General features: G+C 41.1%; 1 protein-coding gene across 1 annotated transcript in view; it reads right to left on the bottom strand.

Moving 5' to 3' along the window:
- Nucleotides 1-19,276, bottom strand: part of dnah12 (dynein, axonemal, heavy chain 12) — a 38,510-nt gene extending 19,234 nt beyond the window's left edge. The window contains exons 1-36 of the mRNA XM_085782266.1: nucleotides 19,101-19,276; nucleotides 18,856-18,946; nucleotides 18,729-18,755; nucleotides 18,445-18,634; nucleotides 11,304-11,370; nucleotides 11,069-11,227; nucleotides 10,765-10,960; nucleotides 10,361-10,549; nucleotides 10,101-10,254; nucleotides 9,924-10,015; nucleotides 9,641-9,819; nucleotides 9,409-9,544; nucleotides 9,178-9,303; nucleotides 8,958-9,092; nucleotides 8,571-8,764; nucleotides 8,258-8,489; nucleotides 7,953-8,138; nucleotides 7,116-7,316; nucleotides 6,800-6,994; nucleotides 6,582-6,703; nucleotides 6,354-6,489; nucleotides 5,320-5,466; nucleotides 5,102-5,221; nucleotides 4,637-4,793; nucleotides 4,345-4,517; nucleotides 4,083-4,235; nucleotides 3,737-3,976; nucleotides 3,268-3,513; nucleotides 3,044-3,163; nucleotides 2,820-2,929; nucleotides 2,513-2,696; nucleotides 2,252-2,392; nucleotides 2,048-2,131; nucleotides 862-1,050; nucleotides 603-722; nucleotides 166-354 (exon numbers count right to left, since the gene is read on the bottom strand). Coding sequence (XP_085638392.1) covers nucleotides 166-354; nucleotides 603-722; nucleotides 862-1,050; nucleotides 2,048-2,131; nucleotides 2,252-2,392; nucleotides 2,513-2,696; nucleotides 2,820-2,929; nucleotides 3,044-3,163; nucleotides 3,268-3,513; nucleotides 3,737-3,976; nucleotides 4,083-4,235; nucleotides 4,345-4,517; nucleotides 4,637-4,793; nucleotides 5,102-5,221; nucleotides 5,320-5,466; nucleotides 6,354-6,489; nucleotides 6,582-6,703; nucleotides 6,800-6,994; nucleotides 7,116-7,316; nucleotides 7,953-8,138; nucleotides 8,258-8,489; nucleotides 8,571-8,764; nucleotides 8,958-9,092; nucleotides 9,178-9,303; nucleotides 9,409-9,544; nucleotides 9,641-9,819; nucleotides 9,924-10,015; nucleotides 10,101-10,254; nucleotides 10,361-10,549; nucleotides 10,765-10,960; nucleotides 11,069-11,227; nucleotides 11,304-11,370; nucleotides 18,445-18,634; nucleotides 18,729-18,755; nucleotides 18,856-18,946; nucleotides 19,101-19,273 — 5,553 coding nt within the window. The 5' untranslated portion in view covers nucleotides 19,274-19,276. The remainder of the gene's footprint in view (nucleotides 1-165; nucleotides 355-602; nucleotides 723-861; nucleotides 1,051-2,047; nucleotides 2,132-2,251; nucleotides 2,393-2,512; nucleotides 2,697-2,819; nucleotides 2,930-3,043; nucleotides 3,164-3,267; nucleotides 3,514-3,736; nucleotides 3,977-4,082; nucleotides 4,236-4,344; nucleotides 4,518-4,636; nucleotides 4,794-5,101; nucleotides 5,222-5,319; nucleotides 5,467-6,353; nucleotides 6,490-6,581; nucleotides 6,704-6,799; nucleotides 6,995-7,115; nucleotides 7,317-7,952; nucleotides 8,139-8,257; nucleotides 8,490-8,570; nucleotides 8,765-8,957; nucleotides 9,093-9,177; nucleotides 9,304-9,408; nucleotides 9,545-9,640; nucleotides 9,820-9,923; nucleotides 10,016-10,100; nucleotides 10,255-10,360; nucleotides 10,550-10,764; nucleotides 10,961-11,068; nucleotides 11,228-11,303; nucleotides 11,371-18,444; nucleotides 18,635-18,728; nucleotides 18,756-18,855; nucleotides 18,947-19,100) is intronic.
- Between the last annotated feature and the right edge of the window lie 815 nt (nucleotides 19,277-20,091).

The following is a 20,091-nucleotide window of genomic DNA, read 5'->3' as shown; positions in this document are numbered from 1 at the left end:
GCAACAAAGGGCTTTGTGAAAACAAACATAAATGTATGTACTGTACATACAAGCATGAAATAACAACAAGCAAAAAGTCATCAGACAGAAAATAGAAACAGATCAAACACAGTAAATCAGATTATAGTCTGATTTACAGATCTGGATTGTACAATTATACAATACCTCATAGAAATAGTCATACACGAGGCCTTTTTCATCCATGGGACACTCCCATTTTCCCACAGCAGCGGGGACTGGATATTCTTCCGCTATTCCTGAAACAATGTCCCTAAAGAACTCACTGAACTTCTCTCTGCTGTCTGCGTCACAGCTGCCACCCACTGACCACACCAGGGAGAAGGCAAAAGCTGCCTGTGATTGTGAAGAATGACAGGGGAAATAGTGAAAAAACGTGAGTGTGTTATAACATTATAATACTGTTATTTTTTTATTGTTAATGTTTGGCTTTATTAAAACAGGGACAGTGAGAGAGAGAGAGAGAGAGGGAGGAGGTAAGGGAAGAGACAGTGGACAACATGCAGTAAAGGGCCTTTCATATCAGCTATCACACTGATAAAATATTATTTAAAAATGATAAGTTATTCAGCTTTTTTTTTTACCATGATCCAGGAGCGAATATTTTTATCCCCAGGATCAGTTTTTACAGGTTCAGTGAGAAGCATTTCAAACAGTCGGCACAAGGACATCACGGTGTTACTGTTGCTGGTGGGAACAACCTCCTGCAAACAAAACCATAATCAGGCATGATGAAACTTCTATACTTCAAGCAAAAATAAACATAAACTTCCTAATGATCTTTTTTTTTTTTTAAATATTTTTTTATTTATCTGGCTTGTTTTGGAGCCTGGAGTCACTTACTCTGCAGTGTTTACGCAGCATCCTGAGTGCAGGCGGGAGGAGCCAGTGGAAGAGCTCCAGCAGCAGAGAGTGGTTGTTGGGGCTCTGCAGAACCTCAGGAAGAGAGTCCATCCAGGAGATCACTAAGGGTTCCCAGCCCAACTGAGATGGCTCCATGTAGATCATGCCACATCGACTGACTGTGGCAGGCTGCAGTGAGAAAAAAACAAACATGACCTTTTTATAACATCTTAGTTTAGTTTATTATTACGGGACAGTGTACAATACCATTAATCAAGAACAGAGAAGAGATGGTTGTACCAGATTTAGCCACTAGGGCTAATTTCCATCTGTAGTCCCAACATAAAACTCACAATACAAATCACAATAAAATACAGTTTGCAGAAAAATACAGATCACAGTAAAATACAGGAGAAACCCAAGACATAGAACGACACAGGTGAACTCTTGGACGGCACAAAGGCAACACACACACACCGCCGCACAAGTAGCCACATGGACAACAGGGGGATAACATTGAAAACACAGACGTACATCTCCTCATTCACAATAGAGGAACACAGAACACCAAAAAAGAAATAGTAGGCAAGTGCAAAGTGCTTATAGCAGCAAGATGTTGATTGTCATACACTATATGTGTGGTGGACATATCAGTACAGTAACTGTGTAGTGGACAAAGTGCAAAGTGCTCATAGCAGCATACTAGTAGTATTGATAGTAATAAATAAAGTAATAATAAGTAAAACATGAAAGTGGCCACAGTGGCAGATGTAATACCAATGATGGTAGTTCTCAGTTACAAAAAATAAAAAGTTACCAACTATGGTAATGTGACAGGTGTATCTATGGATATCAGATGAAAACAATCTAGTTAGATTGTCTTAGTCAATCTAGTCTGGTCAGTATTTGGTTTTTAAGGCTGATACTTAAATTGTGACCACGATACAGCACATACTGAGCTATACTTGTTCCAGTTGAAGAATTGGCTTATCATGTCTTTCTACTGGACAAACTGCAATTATGGTACCAAGTTAGAATCAAATTTTCCTTCACGGCCCCATCAAGCACGCCGGGAACCCTCTAGCAATGCACTACCATCTGCTAAACCGTAAGATGGGATAATCAAATCAAAACTAAAAGATATTAGTCAGAAACTAATGTGTTTTACTCCAGTCATCTGACTTACAGAAGCCTGTGATAGATCCATTGCTTCAAAAATCAGACTCATCTGATTGGACATCTGGATGATCTCACCACTCATCAGGCACAACTGTTAGGGAAGAGTAAAGCAATTACGTTTAATCGCAATGTGTAAGAAAAGAAGTACTGAACAAACATCAGAAATAAGACAGTATTGAATTACAGTTTCTTTTAAAATTACATTATTTACCTTTTTGTTGTCATCCAGCACAGTGTTCATACTCTCAATCCACAGTGTATCTATGGGACCATCAAACACCACCCATTTACGCTCTGGGGTTTCAGCTGAGGCAAATTCACGAAACGTGTTGGCTACGATACCATCTGTCCACTAAAAATAAGATAAAACAAAAAGTTAGAACTAAGAGGAAGATGGTTTACATCAGTACTGTGAAAACCAAAGGTTAGGTGATGTAGGACAGATACAAGAAGGTTAAAAACACAGGCCTACCTCATGAGAAACTAGATCAAACTGTCCAAAGAGCTGTCCCATGGTGATGGACTTAGGATTCAATGTCCGGTAGATGATCTTCTCCTCTTCACCATACCCTTTCTCATTCATGAGAGTCAGAGTATCAGCCAGCACGTGCAGCACTTTGGTCTTTCCGGCAAAGGGCTCTCCAACCAGCATGAACCTGATGTTAAAGCGGGAATAACGTGTTTCCATTCAAGCCTGGTCTCAATCATGTGAAATACTGAACTGGAAACATGGTCTAATATCAGAATATGGTACTGTTGGAAATTGAAGTACTACATACCCGTGCCTGACTATCATCATCTCATACGTCTGAATCATCTTCTCTAGGAATACGTCCGTCGGCTGTACATTGTGATTTTTACAACACTCGGTAGCAGCCTCCAGAAACAGCTGCCAAAGATATGACCAAACACATGGTTTACAAACCAAATATTTAAAAAAACATGAATGAATGATCTCAGATTTTGTACAGTAGAATAAAATAATGACATCAACATATCTAACCTCATAGTCAGCTTCAGGCAGGGAGATGCCAGGGAACAAATCACTGGTGATCCCATTGAATAGTGGGATATCATGGGAGAGAAACTTGGGCTCATTAACATCCTTAATGGACCTCAGGAGCTGAGTGTTACAAGATGTGTGTAAAAGTGAATTCATTAAAAACCAACAAAGCAAACCAACAGACAAACGGAAAAAGTTTCAATGCATTCATTCAGTACAAATACCAGTATGTCTTCATTTTCATCAGGGAACTTGAGCTTGAGGTTTCCCGCAGCCACGAGCACAGCTTTGACGGCCCTCATGCCGTAGTCATAATGGAACTGGGACGAGAGCTGCTCAGAACAGAGCCTGTAGGTCATCACAATCTTTACAGACAGTGGTTTGGCATTGAGGAAGCCATATGAGTACAGAGAAATCTCTGCTATCAGTGCGTAGTTTGGGACCATCATGGCCACTGTTCGGAACAACACCTGCAGAAACATAAAATAAATCTGTTACTGCCACTGTTGGAAAGTTGTACAATTTCTAATAATAATACATCACATTATAACGAAAGCATTCAAAAGCAGTTCAATCCTGAAATTATCTGAAAAGTTAATTAATATTATAAATAACTATATGGGAGCTAATGTATTCATTTCAGTGACAATGAAAAACCACAATGTCTGATCAAATATTTCACTGGTGAAAGACCTTGAGATTGTCCGGGAGTTCTGACCGTCCTGCATAGCCAGGGTTCATTGTTATAGACACAAAGCAGTTGGGATTGAGTTTGAGCATAGTTCCTTCGAAGTCAAAGTACTCCAACTTCAGCTCGACGGCCCTCTGGATGCAGAGTACCTGCTGGGCCACTACAGACAGCACCTCCAGCTCAATACGGTTGAATTCATCAAAGCATGCCCATGCACCAGATGAAGCCAGGCCTTTAAAAAACTGTGAGAGATTGCACCAAAATACAGGGTAAAACATGACTTCTTGCATTTATAACTATGGCATTAGAATTCTGCAAATAAATTACAGTTTTTCCCGCTTCCCTTACTTTGCCCATAGCGATGTAATCCAGCCCGTCAGAACAGTTGAAGACCACACATTGTACAGCTAGAGCTTTGGCTAGATCTTTTGTGGTTTCTGTCTTTCCTGTTCCAGCAGGACCCTCAGGTGCACCACCCAAATTCAGGTAGAAGGCCCCAATCTAAAACAAAGATAGGGCTTTGTTAATTAAACATTGAAATACGTGGCCACTGAGCAATATTCCAATAAAAAAAGGTGGCATGCGACAGTTCATTTGTCAGATAATCTACCAGGGTTCGATAGCATCTGTCAGTCAGTGGAGTAATGACCAGGCGTGGTGAGTTCCCCAAGTACTCATAGGCGTATTTAACATCACAGTTAATGATGCGAACACGGACGTTTTCATTGCTCCAGTAGTAACGCAGCTGGGCTAGCCACTGGAAGTCTGTGTCGTGTGATACACCTGTTGAAAAAGGATATCATTTAGTTAGCTGAGAAACATTCTTTATTCAGATGCCATTATAGGTATTGAAGCGAGGGTCTGATTTATTTATTCACTTTGCATTTTGTGCAGTGAGGTACCTTTCTCAATTAGCTCCATGACCACATCTCTGGCGTGGACATCAATTGTGACCAGTGCTCCCAAAGTGATGCGTGTTTGTTTGGGCAGTTTCCCTCTCACCAGCCCCACGATGTCATTCAGCTGATTCTGGAGTTGCTGGTAGTAGTCCTTTATACCCTACAGAGAACAAAAGCCCAATTACTATTTTGAATCTTCCCAAGGTGATACCATTTAGGTGCCATGCTAATCTAGAGAAAATGTAGGTCAGTCAGTCAGAAGTGAGATACATCATTGCTTTGTACCTTGACACAATAAAAAGTAATTACTATTACACTATTAAATATTTTCAACCACATCTTTACAAGAAAATCTTCTCATATTCAGGAAAAAGTGCATCATTTAAATAAAGTAAACAAATTACAATAATGTAAAAAATAAAGAAGAAAAAATGCAAATCCCTCAGAAAAAGAAGTGAAAAAACTCACATCTTTTCCTGCTCTGATGGCTTCATGAACCTCCGAGGTCCAGAAAATCTGGGAGGAGCAAAGCACCACTTGCCCAGGCCAGTCCTTGACCCACTGGCTTCGTGCAGTCTCAGCATAAGCCTGTCCAATACAGCCACACTCAAACACTCAGATGTCATGGACTCATTTTTACATAAATATACATTTATATTATTAGGTATGGATGATAGAGCTCTCACCACCCTGGACCGGGCCACTACATCTCTGACACTGCGAAGCATCACATCCTCCACCTGCACCAGCCACTTCTCCACAGCTCCTTTGGCTTCGGACGTAGATATATTCTCGATTAGCTGAACGCGCTCACCTTCACCGCTGTACATGGCCTGGACATGAACAGTATTCAGTTTAATGAAAGTTCATCAACCACAGTGTCGTGTAACAATAGTTGCGTTTCCATCCACCTTTTTTTATTCGCATTTTCAAAAATTGCGAATAAATACTTGAATGGAAACGCCAGAAATTCGAAAAAAGGCAGTAAATGCGCATAAAAGTTTATACGCTTGGAGGGGGTAGATTTGTCAGCGTATCGATTAAAGGAAATGCGAGTTTTTGTGATGGAAACAGATTATGCGAATTGAGGCAGAGTTTGTGGGTGAAGTGCTGCTGGACTTCACCCAGCGACGCCCCGGTCTCCCAGCTCTCGTCTCTGCACCGCGACACAAACGCGCTCCGTAACCCATAATCTTTTGTTTATGGCGGTTAAGACTACACAAACACGCCGTAACATCGTATATGTAACGTTATCCACCGCTACATTTATGTTTCACCGGCTTCGTATGTAAACAGATGCACATGGAGGAGAGGAGCATAACCAAAACAGCAGAAAAGCGAGCAGACTTGGCAGTTCCCTACTGTCTTTCTGTGTAAATATCTCATGTTACAACATGAAAACCTGCAGCTTATATTCAAGTGCGGCCTATATATTTTCTTTAAAAATTTAGCTGGTGCAGTTTATACAGGTGCGTCTATAGTCTGGAAAGTACGTAAATTGTCCATGATGTTGAGTGTTAGCTGAGTGTCAACTGTTGGATACAGTCACGCTCTCTTATGACGTAATCTCATGGTGCACTCCTCTCCTAATAATCGCAAAACAATAATGAATGGAAACGGTCATAAATTCGCATTTGCTTTTTGCGCATTTTCACAAAATCCGCTTTTAAATTCGATACGACTTGGATGGAAACCCAACTAATGACAACAGGTGTCTTGCCTGGATATCCAGATTTGGTAGGAAATCCAGTTTGGAAATGCCTTCAAAGCATTTCTTCAGATGTGGCTGCACGCGCTGTGGGTCCTTGGTCTCTGACAGAATCTCAAGCATTTCATCATTGGACAGAAAGAAAAACCTGGAAAAGGCATCAATAGTACAGTATGTATTGAAATCTGTGTCATTAACAACTAAGTGACACAAGAGAGATGGCAAAATCGTATTGTTTACCGTGGAAAAAAGAGACGTTTCTTCTCCAGATAGGCATTCAGCCCTTTCATGATGATATCCAGGAGGTTGTTGGAATCTTGAAGTTTTTCTAGCAAACCAGGCAGCGCGGTTGCTGGCAGAATCTACAATTAGAGATCACAAGGTTGACTAAATAATGTTTTCTTTTTTTTTTAAAGATTTTTTCTTTTAGAGCTTACTAATAGATATTTGACAAGTACCTTCGAGTTCTTAACGCAGTGTGTCATGACCTCTTTCCAGTTTTTGTCAACAGTTTGGAAAAGTCGTCCCTCCTCTGGAATCTGCTGCATGATGTCCTGAGATGAGAAAATGGGCTCCAAGTAAAGCCACTGGGCCTGGACTTTCAGCCACTCATCTATGGTTTCCTGAATACGAAGCAGGCGCTCCTCCCACACCTGAGGTCAAACAACACACGGTTAAAGCTCTGCAGGGATGGGTACAGAAATAAAACCTAGCTGTCTAGTTAGTTATTATCACTAGCTAATTAGCGAACATCTCTAAACTCTTGAAACTGACCTTAATCTCCTTTTCAAATGGTTTGATGAACGGTGAGCCCCTCATGGTCTGAGTCTTCACTATCTGGTCATCTAGCATTGTCTGAATCTCATCTAAGGAAGTCAGGATTGACACTCCTGTCTCCCTGTAAGGTTGGTGGTGGAAAGAAATGCCATCCCAAATATGCACCATGGTTTGCATTGCCTTCTCCAATGAATATTCCTGTAGAGAAATGTAGTGTGAATATACAGTGTCTAATTTTGATTATAAAACGGAAAGGTGAAATCCGGCGATCTGATTGGTTGTATACTGAGCATATACCACGGCTACTATTCTAAAACCTTATCAAAGCGTAAGCTATCACTCCGCGTCAGGCACGGGTTAGGGTTAGGCACGGGTATGAATGGAAGTTGTTGTCGGACTGTTGCAGTCCGTAGCAAAAGACAGCTGATGTTTTTACGATGTTAAAAAATGGACTAAAGTAGTTGAATTCACATGTTTAAGGTGAACTTTCACCTGCGGGGAGGGTTAACAATGGTAGAGGGGACTGAGGAGTGACTTTAACCTGAAAAAAAGCGGAGGAAAAGACGAGATGCAGAGCTAATTTGGAGCTAACGTCTGGAGAGGTGGGACTATTTTTTTCACAGTGAGGCTATTTTATTGAATGATATGTATTTCTGGTTGAATAAAACTACATGAAATTGATTGCGTATCCCTCTTTCATACTGTCATTATTGGTAACTGTTTTATAAAAGCAATATATCACTCCAGTCCGTGGTATATGCTCATTATACCACGGCTAAGGGGCGTTGTTCGGCCCGACGCGAAGCTGTATAAACAAAAACAACATTTTCTCACTTTACTAGCAGCAGCTGTGATGGACTCAAACTCTTCCAGGTAAGGAGTCAGGTTTTGTTTGAGCACTTTGCGCAGTGTAGTACCAGAGTCAGGAGTCAGATCGAACCCTGCTATGTTCGACATCTGGTCCCAGTGGCGCGTTCTGATTCCTGCATTACACAAGATGGAAACTACAGGGATATTGTCCTGTTGACACAAGCACATTCCACATCTGCATCAGTACACACAAGACTGAGTCCACTTACCAAAAGGCCTCGTTAATGAGCCTCTTTGAAATGTACCCGTGTATGAAACAGTACCCATACCTTGAACTCTTTGATCTGCTCCATTACAGTGGAGCACAAAAGCACTGTGGGGTTCTCTTGCTTCTTTGGAGCATCTTTACTTGGTTTCCCAGCAATCTTCTCCATCTCTTGCTCTGCTTTATTTTGTTTATTTTGGAAAAACTTCAGCGTCTTGAAGATCTCCCTGAAGAACTCATCTACTTTTACCTCCATGCTCTCGCCATCTAGGTCTTGGAAGGAACCATCCATCCATCTATATACACAGAGTGGATTGAAGATGATGAGGATATTATTTCTCATGAAAATACAACATGCAATAAACTGAAAGCCAGACCTGTTCTCAGTGCGCTGCCATTTCAGTACTAGTCCAAACAGCTTCTGGTATGGTTCAATGTTCTCTCTGATGACTTCAACTTCTGGGTAACTTGTTGGGTCCTTTTTGTAGAAGTCCTCTTCTTTGTTAATGAAGTCAATTTTGTCCATGGCCTCCTGAAGAAGTTTCTGAACTGTTCTGACTTCTGTAAAATACTGCCCAAAGGATGTTAACGAAACAGTTAGATCTGCAATAACATCTGTACTGACACCATAACACACTGAAAGGCATATTTGAATACAAATACATAGCCTTTAAGCAACTTAAGGTCTAATTTTTAATAGTTACATGAGACATTTGCAAAAGATGCTATTTTAAGGTTTTTTGAACATGCTAATGACACTGTACCTGCTGCATCATATCCAACTCAGAGCAATGTGGAAACTGCTCTGTTCTGCGTCCCAACTTCTTCAAGTGCACCATCAGTCTTTCTCTATTTGCCAGCAGCTCCTGCTCCCCTTTCTGCTTGGCCGTCAGCATCACCTAGAAAATGAAAAAGTTGCCTAGAATCAGGTCATCCGTGAAAACATCCATGATATGTTGTTAAAGGCAGACGCAAGAGTATTACCTCTTCATTAAGTTCGAAGGCACCGAGAATGTTTTTTGGCCAGAGAAAGACAGTCGTGTTAAGCTTCAGATCCTCCGGCTCAACGATGTGGACATCTGACAGGTAGATCACTCTGGTGAGGGATTCCTGTCAGAAAACAGTGTGATTAATGTTTGGTACAACTGATAAAAGAAACAAAAACTAAATTACTATATTTTTGTAACACAAAGAACCAATCATTCTGTTATTTACCATTACTTTCTCATTCAGTTCTGCAATACCCGTTGTTTTAGTGAACTTTATGTACTCAACCATCTGAGTCATCTCCTCTGAGCTCTCTGGAACTTTCTGAGCTTTCTCTCTCACGGTTTCAAATTCACAGCAGATCCTTTGAACAGACACAAAAAGTATTGAACATACAATTAAAATGTGAACATTTAAAAAGGGACTGTTTTGTTTAGGAATGTTACAAGAAGCGACCCACTGTCGATTTTGTTGACGATGGATGGTGACCATTTTCTTCAGGAGTATTTCCAAATAGGTTTTGGCTTTGTTGGCCAGTCCTTGTTTCAGCTCTTCACAGTCCAGATGGACCATGGCAAAATAGGCTTTTGCAGGGAGGCTGATAATCTCTTTTGAAAGAGCACGAAACTCCTCCGCTTGCTTTAAAAAGCATCAAAAAGTCAGGAAACAGAAAAACTTTTGATGAGAGAAGTACAGGTATATGACATGTTGAATATTAATTAAACTGTTAAACTGTTTGTCACCTGAGTGTACTCATCAAAAGTGTGCTCCTCTTTCATGAACGTCTCCATTAGAGTCTGGGCTGTTCCATTCACTAGCCAGTCATACTTGTCGACTGCAAAATAAAGTGAAAATGTCAGCAGTGATGAAAATTACGGTCAGTGGCATAATCATAAGAAATTAGTGTATGGTGATATTACCATATCTCTGGAAATGTTTCTCAGGTTCCTCTAGATTCCTCCTCACAGTGGTCTTTAAAGTGGCCTGAGCCCAAGCAAGGATGTGATCAGCCACCTTGGCATCCACAAATAAAGATGTGGTTTGTGCCAGCCATGACTGTACCGTCTGTACTTTCTGTGGAGCAATTTCACAGAGTCAGTAGATAAAAATACAATTTAGTATGAAAAATCAGCCATACAAAAGTTATTTTTCCTCAAGTGGTGAATATGTGTAACTTTACCTGCAGTGTATTGGTGATGGAACTGAGAATCTTAAAAACAGCAGCTTCCAGATCTTGCAAGGTGGGGTAAATTTCCATCTTTTCATCATCGAATGTCAAGGCCATATGGAAGAGCGGCAAGTGGTGGCCATTGCTTGGATCAAAAAGGTCAACAAACTTTTCCACACTTGTCTGTAGCAGGGATTTCAACTAGCAATTTCCAAAAAGAAAAATGTCAGGGAGTCTATATGTCTCATCAAGGAACATAAAGAATGCTGAGAATGTATTATAAATGCAGCAGACTAGTATTACATAATTACTATATCTAAAAACTGTTTTGGTGTCAATAATGACTGACACACACAACCATATGTTACCTACACCTAAACTGATTTTTCTCAAGTCTAAAATCAGCTTTATCTTACCTGATTGGAGATGAGGGTGGATGCACAGTCAAAAAAGGAGTCCATTTTCTGCTCTTTAACTCCTTTCAAAGTGTCTTTACTAGTCAGCAAGTGGATGACTTTGGGAAACCAGGTATTCATGACACGATCCTCTGTCCGCTTACACTCCACATCCACTTTATTCTGTAGGTTCTTACAATCCACAGGTCCGGACGCCCTGATTTAACAGAAGCAGAATACATTGAGCAAATCTTCACCTGAAATATATTAATCATGTGCTTATTTTAAACAGTAAAATCTGGGCATTCACATTGTTTTTTCCTACCTGCATCCTGAAAGATCAACCAGGATGAGAGAAGAAAATGTCGTGTAGCTAATATCCAAAACAGTTTTCATCACTGGATGCAGAATGTGCAATTTAGCTTGAATCGTCTTGCGCCTTTGCACAAAGCTATCATGCCAAGACTGGGAGAAATCAAGAATTCTGGAAAAGATTGAAAATGTATTGTTATATTACACTACTGTAGTGTATTAAGCATTTTTGTACTTTACACACTCACTTTGTTTGGGTAACAGTCTGCTCTTCTGACATTTCATCCAAGTCCGGATTCCTTAGTGTAGTGTCCACTGAGGAGAGTGAATATGGTATAATGAGACATGTTTCATGTGTAGTTTACATGTACTCCACAAACATATGAGGGCTGCAGCTATCGATTATTTTTGTAATCAATTATTCTACATATTATTTTATCGATTAAGCGAGTAATCTAATACAGTGTTTTGCCATATTAAATTGTTATATTAAGGTTAAGGATGTGTTTGCAAATGAACAATCAATAATTGCGATATGATATGATATGCGTACTGATATGCTTACTAAATATAATATATGTGTAATATTTGTGCATTATAAACTCCAACCTTAACCACCTGATATTTTGATATCTACAGTATTTTGGTGTTTAAAAATTAAAAAGGGGAGTGAGAGAGGGTGCCTGTAAAAGAGGAGTGTATGTTCTTGTGTGTTCAAGGCCAAATCACTTCAACAAACAGGGCCGGCCCCTGGCATAAACACTCTATGCGGTTGTTTAGGGCCACAGCCGTTAGGTGGGGGGCCACATGATCAGAAAGGTACCGGGGTTCATTCAAGTCATTTAAACATCCTGAGGTCTGCACGTGCAGCTATGAGCTTTATATGTAATTTGAAGTCAATATTCAGCTTCTTTTATCTCACATTTGAGACATTTGGTGAAAATAGAATGGCAGAATGACAACATTTGTGCTCAAAAAGCAATCTTACAAAATTTCATTTTAGACTTGTTTTCTACACTTACTGTATTACTGTATTCATATCCTATTTCAAGCACCAAAACAGTTCATTCTCATGACTGAAGCTGTGTTTACACAAGGGATGTGAATTTTTTTCTAAAAGCAGACCTCAAATTTCCAGCATTTGGCCTAAATTATTTCTTTATACAGTGTTCTAGGACAAATTGGCCTCAGTGTGCTTACAGCGGAGGTTCTAATATTTAGACATGAAACACTTGAGTATTGTTACTGTTGTATAGTATTGTTACATCTGCAAGTATCTTAAAAAGATCAATTTAAGAAAATATGTAAAAGTCGAGAAAATGGCCTCAAACCTCAGAGGGCATAAACATGTCTGTATTCAGTTTTAACCAGTGATTTGGTGTTTGCGCTTAGAGTGCAGGGCCACAAACAAAAATCTTGTTTAGGGCCACCAAAATCCTAGGGCCGGCCCTGGCCGTAGTTATTGGTCTCATGTACAGTCAGTATCAAACAATGGCGACGAGGATGATGACGTTCGAGTTAAATCTGAAAAAGTGTAGTTATTTCGTCAAGGATTCGAGGAAGATGGACAACCCTCTGTCGAAGTTTGACTGCTAAGTTACCTCACCACGCTGGCTGGGCTGGGACAGCGGTGGACAAGACTTGAACTGCGCGCAGACGGGAAAAGTTTGATTCTGGCAGGTGATGCGGAAGCTTCGGTGAGACAAAAAAGACGTGGACTTTGCTTCTACGCCGCGCCGGTACTGTGATGTACAAGATGTTTTAGCAACTTTGCCTAGTGTGATACCGCGGTTGCGGCACTGAACTACTTCGTACCGCAAGTAAACACTGCTTTCGCCCGCCAGTCTTTCTACCAGACAACGCAGAAACCGGGGGAAACGGTGCAGCAGTTTGTAACCAGATGACGCCAGGCTGCAAAACAACGGAGTCACGGACACGGAAGGAAGCCAACCTGACGCTGGCCCGTGGCCCGCGCTCTGGAGATAACGGCGCAATGTGAACAGGTGGAGATGCAAATGGCGGTGATGAAGGTGAGCGACTACATCACTTTGCTAAGGATCCTGCCTGCCCAGCAAGAGGACAAGCATGCAGAATGAAAATGCAATGGAAAAGGCCACTTTGCTAAAAATGTGCAAGTCAAAAGGTAGCTAATAACAGACAGTGAGATGTGTTGACACACAGACTCAGAGCAGATATGCCTTTGTAATGAGAGAGATTACTCAAACACACAGAGTGACATTTGGTGGAGTAGATCTGCTCCTGCTAATTGACTCAGGTACATCAAGTAACATAGTGGATGAAGACACATGGGAAATGCTAAGGTATAAAAGAATAAAATGTGTCTTCCAGGGCAGCCGGTAGGCCTTTGTACCCGTACTCTTCAAAAGTGCCCATACCAGTAGAAGGTTTGTTCAAATGTCAAATAAGCATAGGAAATGAGAGCCATTACTTAGCAGGGAAACTGCTATTAAGCTAGGTGTATATCCACTGTGACTGATGTCAAAGCAGAATTTCAGAGACAATATCCAAAGCTGTTTCAAGGAGTCGGTAAACTGAACACTAAGCAGATAAGTCTGTCTGCACATTAATGAGAGAGTAACACCTGTGGCACAGCCCCTGAGACGTGGACAAAAAAAATAATCAACTGCTAGAAATGGACATTATTGAAAGAGTGGAGGGACCCACACCGTGACTACGTTTGCTGTCCACACAAGTACCTTTAAGTACAAAACTCAAAGCATTGAGGGGTGAGGACATCATCGTCCATGTCCCAGACCGGAAAACCCATGACCGACGGCTCCATGCAGTTCTGCCGAGGCTGGAGAGGTGCGGGCCGACATTAAATGCAGATAAGTGTCAGTTCAACATGGATAAGTTGATTTTCATGGGCATGTTACTGTCCCAGAAGGGCATCAACCACACAACTGAGAGACTGATAGCTGTAGCGGAGGCACGGGAACCTGAAAATGCATCAGAGGTACGCAGCTTCTTGGGTTGAGCTGGCTACAGCAGCCGTTTCATACCCCAGTCTGCCAGCATAGCAGAGCCGCTGCGCAGACTCACTAAAAAAAAGACACCATTCGATTTCGGGCCGGAGCAGAAAAGTATTTAAGAAAAAACTAGTTGAGGCTGGCATATTTTGACAAAGATGCTCCCACCAAAGTCATAGCAGATGCTGGACTGGTTGGCATAGCTCTTCAAAAGGAGACTAAGAGGAAAGCTCCCTGACATAACGACATCACAAAGAGACGAGAGACACAGATGCTGAAAGGAAAGGAAAATCAAATATCTATACCGACAACAAGAGCAGAGCAAAACACTCGGATGTGACAGTTGGAGACCTAGGTTCTATTGAAACAAGATGGACAGATTCTCCACTACGTTCAACAAGACACCACGTAAGGTAACCAGGAAGGACGGTAACAATGTGGTTGTCAAGTCACCAAATGGAGCTACATACTCCAGAAACACCACGTTCGTCAAAAAGTACCACACTGAGGATGTTGCTCCACAAGCAACCGACAAAACACAGATGACATGGACTGAGGATGAGGGGAACAAACAGGCTGCAGAGTCCAGAAGTCCAGAAGAATACATGAGAGAAAAAAGTGTTCTGTGAGGAATGAATATGTTCTGTGAATAGAAAGTTAGATGGCTGAGATAAATGTGTTGGTCAGATCTGTTTATCAACACATTTATGTTTAATATTAAAGGGATAGTAGCATTTTTTTAAAGTGGGGTTGTATGATCTACAAATAGCCTCTAAGTACTTTAATTGCAATAGAAGACTCTCTGCACTCCTCCCGTTAGCAACGCCAACCCATAACCCTGCCCAGAGATTTACAACATACAGTGTTGTGAACAGACCCAAAGAAACGGCCTATTTTCGTGGCCTAAAAGAGGTTTTACCTGAAAAAAAAATACACAGTTCCATTGTTTGCTATAATATAATTTTTTCCAGCCCTTCAAAGTGCAGGAAAAACACAGTTTTTATTTGGAGCTAACCAACTGCTGATCGGCGGGCGCTAACCCTGGGTGGAGGGATACGTGAGTTGGTTAGGTCCAAATAAAATCTGTGTTTTTCCTGCACTTTGAAGGGCTGGAAAAAATTATATTATAGCGAACAATGGAACTGTATATTTTTTTTCAGGTAAAACCTCTTTTAGGCCGCGAAAATAGGCTGTTTCTTTGGGTCTGTTCACAACACTGTATGTTGTAAATCTCTGGGCAGGGCTATTATGGGCTGGCATTGCTAACGGGAGGAGTGCAGAGAGTCTTCTACTGCAATTAAGGTACTTAGAGGCTATAGATACTTATCAGTAGGTGACGTCACGGTGTGTTCCACCTGGCCGCCGCCATGCTGGGTACCGAACACTGAGTTAACCTCTATTCAGCTCAGTGCAGCCACATCCTCTGACCAGAAGACTGCTGCCTGATGTAGTTTGGATATGGATATTTCTCATTTTGATGGCCTTGCCTTGAAAGCACACACCTCCAGCACCTTTCTGCTGAGACGATCTTTGACAGCGCGGTGCGCCGCTCTCTCTCCCGTTAAAACTTAATCTAGCTCACCCAGCGGACCTCTCTCTCTCTCTCTCTCCTCGTCTCTCTCTCTCTCTCTCGCTCACTGTCTCTCTCCTGTTACTTATATGTGTTTAACCAAATACACGAAAAGCCAAATCAAATCAAAAATGCGTAGCCCACTTCTTTTTTCTTTTTTAACTCACAGACATTTTCATAAAGTAATAAAATATCTGGACATTTTGCCATCGTTAACATTGAGACAAAAGGCTGCAGGAATGGAAGAAGAATTCGGCAAATCATCTTATCACGCAAAAAGGCACAACAAACAGGTTTTGCACAATGGTTTGCACAAATAAGTCTTAATATGCGCAACACCTTCTCATCACAATCCACACCATCTACACAGCTACGTTATCAGCTCAGCTGTTATTAAAACCCAACTCATCAGGACGCGATGACCACCACTCACATTAAACAAACCGTTAACTATTAATCCACACTCAAACCGAGGCAGCAATAGTGTTAACTGTACTCAACAAGCTGTTATTACAAGGTTTACAACAGATATGACAGACAACCTGGGCCGTGTGTGTGTGTGTGCGCGCGCGTGTGCGTGTATAAGAAAGGGAGGGAGGGAGGGAGGGAGAGAGAGAAAGTAGGTAAAAGCTGCTAGCTGTTAGCTACCGTAGCTCAGGCGTCGGTCTCCCGTCAGGTAAAAGCTGCTGTTTATTCCTCAGATGAAGCTCATGTTGAGGCTCTCCGGTACAGTTATCCATCACTGCTGTTGAATTAGCCGCTAAACTGCTGGACGCTAAAACCGAGGGGGCGTCTGTGTGTTTACAATTCACGAAAGCAACGTGAACGTACGTGCTGCTCACACTCAGTAGAGTGAGGCAGCCTCCCTTGGCGTACATGTCTCCCAAGCTGTTTAATGACGGTAAAAATGAAACAGAAAGTAAATATCCTGCATAGTTTCTCTTTTCTGTGCTGCGCTGATCAGAGCGGCGTCCCTAGCAACGGTGTATTTTACTTAGCAACGATCTGTTAAACAGGAATAACAGACTGTTAAATGCAAAATCAAGATGTAAATAAATATCAGAAATATCAATAAATTATCGGAATACGACATTCAATAGAGCCATGTAATAAAAAAAGGTTTATCCACTATTTTTGTGAGATTTGATGTCACAGCCCATAGACTGCCTTTGGAAGTCGGTACCCAAGATGGCGCTGTGACCGGCTGCGAACGCTGTGTGACGTCACGTGATATCTATCAATTTGTAGATCATACAACCCCACTTTAAAGCCTCTGGAAACCCAAATCCACCAAAGCCTCCTAACCATGTATTTTAGGGTCTTATGTACATATTATTAAACATGTAAAAATAATTAGAAAAAAGTTTCCATCCAAATTGAAAATATTTGTCTTTTAAGGTTTTGTACAGTAGGTTTGAATTGGGCGGAGTTATCTCTGGGATTTATCACGCAATAAATCCTAACCATTCATAAATCGCCACGTCAGTTCTCTCACCCAGCCCCCCAGTGGCGGCGAACAAAACCGTTCTGCTAACGGTCGCTCCTCCACTCTTCTCAAGTCCTCACAACCAGAGCCATGTCAACCCGAGTTGTGTGTGTGTGGCGATTAGCTTTTAGCATTCATTAGCTTTCCAGCGCGACCTGCCCTGTCTGTCTGTCAGTGCCCACAACTCCTCACATCTCCTCTACATGCAGCCGATACAGCCGTTTCTTTTATGTGTGTGTGTGTGTGTGGGGGGGTGTAAATCCGCGATCAGCATTTAGCCTTTATTAGCTTTCCAGCGCGACCTACCTTGTCTGTCTGTCTGTCTGTCTGTCTGTCTGTCTGTGTGTGTGCCCACAACTCCTCACAACTCCTCTCTACATACAGCCGATACAGCCGGTTTTTTGGGGGGGTGAGGGGAGGGAGGGAGGGAGGGAGGGTGTGTGTAAATTGGCGATTAGCTTTTAGCATTTATTAGCTTTCCAGCGCGACCTGCCTTGTCTCTGTGTGTGTGTCTGTCAGCCCCTCCTGGCGCTCACACAGACATGAGTGACGGTTAAAAGCTTCTTTTTTTCTGTGAGACTACGACCAAAGACGGTTATGACGCTCCAAAACGAAGCTGGTAGTCTAGTTAGCTGCTAAATAGCATCAATCAATCGATGCACGTCCTCCGGTGAGGACTTTTTTTTTTTTTTTTAACGGTCGCCATTGACGTGTTGCTATGACAATGGAGCTGTCAATCATAGCGTTATCTGCCACGCCCACACTGTCCTGACCAGTGGCATCAATAGTGCCTCAATAGCAAAATGAGCTGTTTTTAAACAAGGTTTTCTAATAGTTATGAATAGTTATTGTCACTCAGACTTTTGTGGATGCTTAATGAGGCACTTGACTTTGATATAATATAAGCATTTTTACCATATATAGTCAGGTTTCCAAAGGCTTTAAAAAAAATGCTACTATCCCTTTAATATGTGGGAATGTTTCCAGTTTTGTTGATACAGACTTAAGGGTTTAATCCCATGTAAAAGGGGGATCTTGTGTATTGATGAGGTCATTAGCTGGAGACAATAGTGAGCATGTGTAAGATCAACAGGCGGGGGTGCTACACAGGAGAAGTCCAGCAGTTCAATAAAGCTGGAGTAGTTATTGGTTTCATGTACAGTCAGTATCAAACATATTGACTGTTCATGAGTAATATTCAGATGTGGGGATGTTTCCATAAACTTATACATAATACTGTATATATGTTTAAGTTATGTTACATTGTTTGATACTGACTATACATGAGACCAATAACTACTATATATTATAATAGGCCTATACAAACAAATAAATGGCTATACCTGTGTGCTTTACAATCACATCGCGGAAGCCTTGGCTGACTTCTTCACAGAGCTCCTGAAGACGTTGATTTTTCTCAGGGCTGTCTATCAGGTTTGGAGACAACCGCAAAACAACTGAGCTCAGCCATTGCTGTGGAATAGGAGAGAATGGACCGCTCTCCACACACTTCCGCAAGGCCATGTATGTCATCTACAAATGGAGCCAAAATAAAATAAATCAGAGAGGAGTGACATAAATATGTGTGTAGTGTCTTAACAAATTTAAAACTACATAGAAAACTCACTCTTCGTCTCCGCTTTTCACTCATCATCTGGAAAGCAAAAAATTGAGACATACCACATTATGTTATCATAAATATATTTTGGATATTAAAAATGTATGAAAATGTATAGAAAGTTAAGTAATTATACTGATGGTGGAAACAGTGGCGGCTCTGGTGAACAGCAGCCCTCTTGTCTCTTTTCTTTGCTCTTGTTAAAGCTTTCCATTGCTCTGGACATCCTGTAATAATAGGGTAATAATTCACAATAGTGTATAATGTTACACTGCAGGAATCCCAGTAGCCTGATAACAACACGTGTGTTTAATTTTGCCTGTGTGGTGATTCTACCATAATTGTATCTATGTATGAGAGAGGTACAGACAGAAAACATACAATACAGCACGGCGTTTCCCACATTGTAGATTACTTCTTCTGAGCCTCAGAAGTTTCTTGTAATCTGAATAATGCTTGGCCATCTCCTCCTTGACTGCTGCCAGCTGCTCTTCTTGCCGCCGCAGCTCATCCTGTCTGATCTCAATGGGGGGGAGAACTGGAAACCGTGGCATGTTTTTTTTGATGAACTCCTGCGATAAGTTAAACCAAAAGCCAACAAAATTAAACTGTTGCTAAGATACCGCTAATGTAATTCAACCAGGTTAACGCTAAGCTATAATTTCCGGTTGTTAACCATAGCAAACTGTCGCAGTAACAATCTTAAAAGTTAACCACAGTCAATAAAAACACGGTAGCTGTCATTTTTACCTGTTCGTTCGTTCAATATTTGCACAGTTTCTTTGTATAGTTAGTTGCCAGTCATCGGACTCTCGGTTGCTTCAGGTTTTGCCTCTGTGAGCTCTCCTGAGACCTACGTTACGTTAACGTCGTTACCATAGAAACAGTAAACATGAGGACAGACGTGTAGATTCTGTCCAAAACAGAATCAGTCTTTTAAAATCAAATAATAACAAAATAGTAGCTAATAATTCAGTAATTGTTGTGAAATCAAAACCAACAAAGGTCTGAAATGTTGATAGATCCAGAAAATATATAACAGAAAATTAATACACAAGCAGCGAAAAGGAGGCAGACCTCAAGTTGTATTTTATTTTACCGGTATTTTGTTTTGTTTTATGTTATTTTAGGTAAGATAGAAACTACTTTTCATCTCTTCATACAGAGAGAGAGATGACAATAAAAATCTTTTCTGAATTATCTCAAGGAAGTTATGCATCTGACCAGGCTAGGACTGTCACACTTACATGACATCAAGAGGAACTTTGAAAAAATTAATTATAGATAACTTATTAATTTTACTATATAAATCATAGGTTTATATGTATTGTTTTAACAATATTCCCATTGTCCTTGGCTCAGATTTGTGACA

The sequence above is a fragment of the Trachurus japonicus genome, chromosome 7 (assembly GCF_045865225.1).
Source record: "Trachurus japonicus isolate A0001 chromosome 7, Traja_1.0".
Classification (NCBI taxonomy): Eukaryota; Metazoa; Chordata; class Actinopteri; order Carangiformes; family Carangidae; genus Trachurus; species Trachurus japonicus.
Note: the sequence above shows the minus strand (reverse complement) of the source record. Positions and strands in the feature narration are given on the sequence as shown.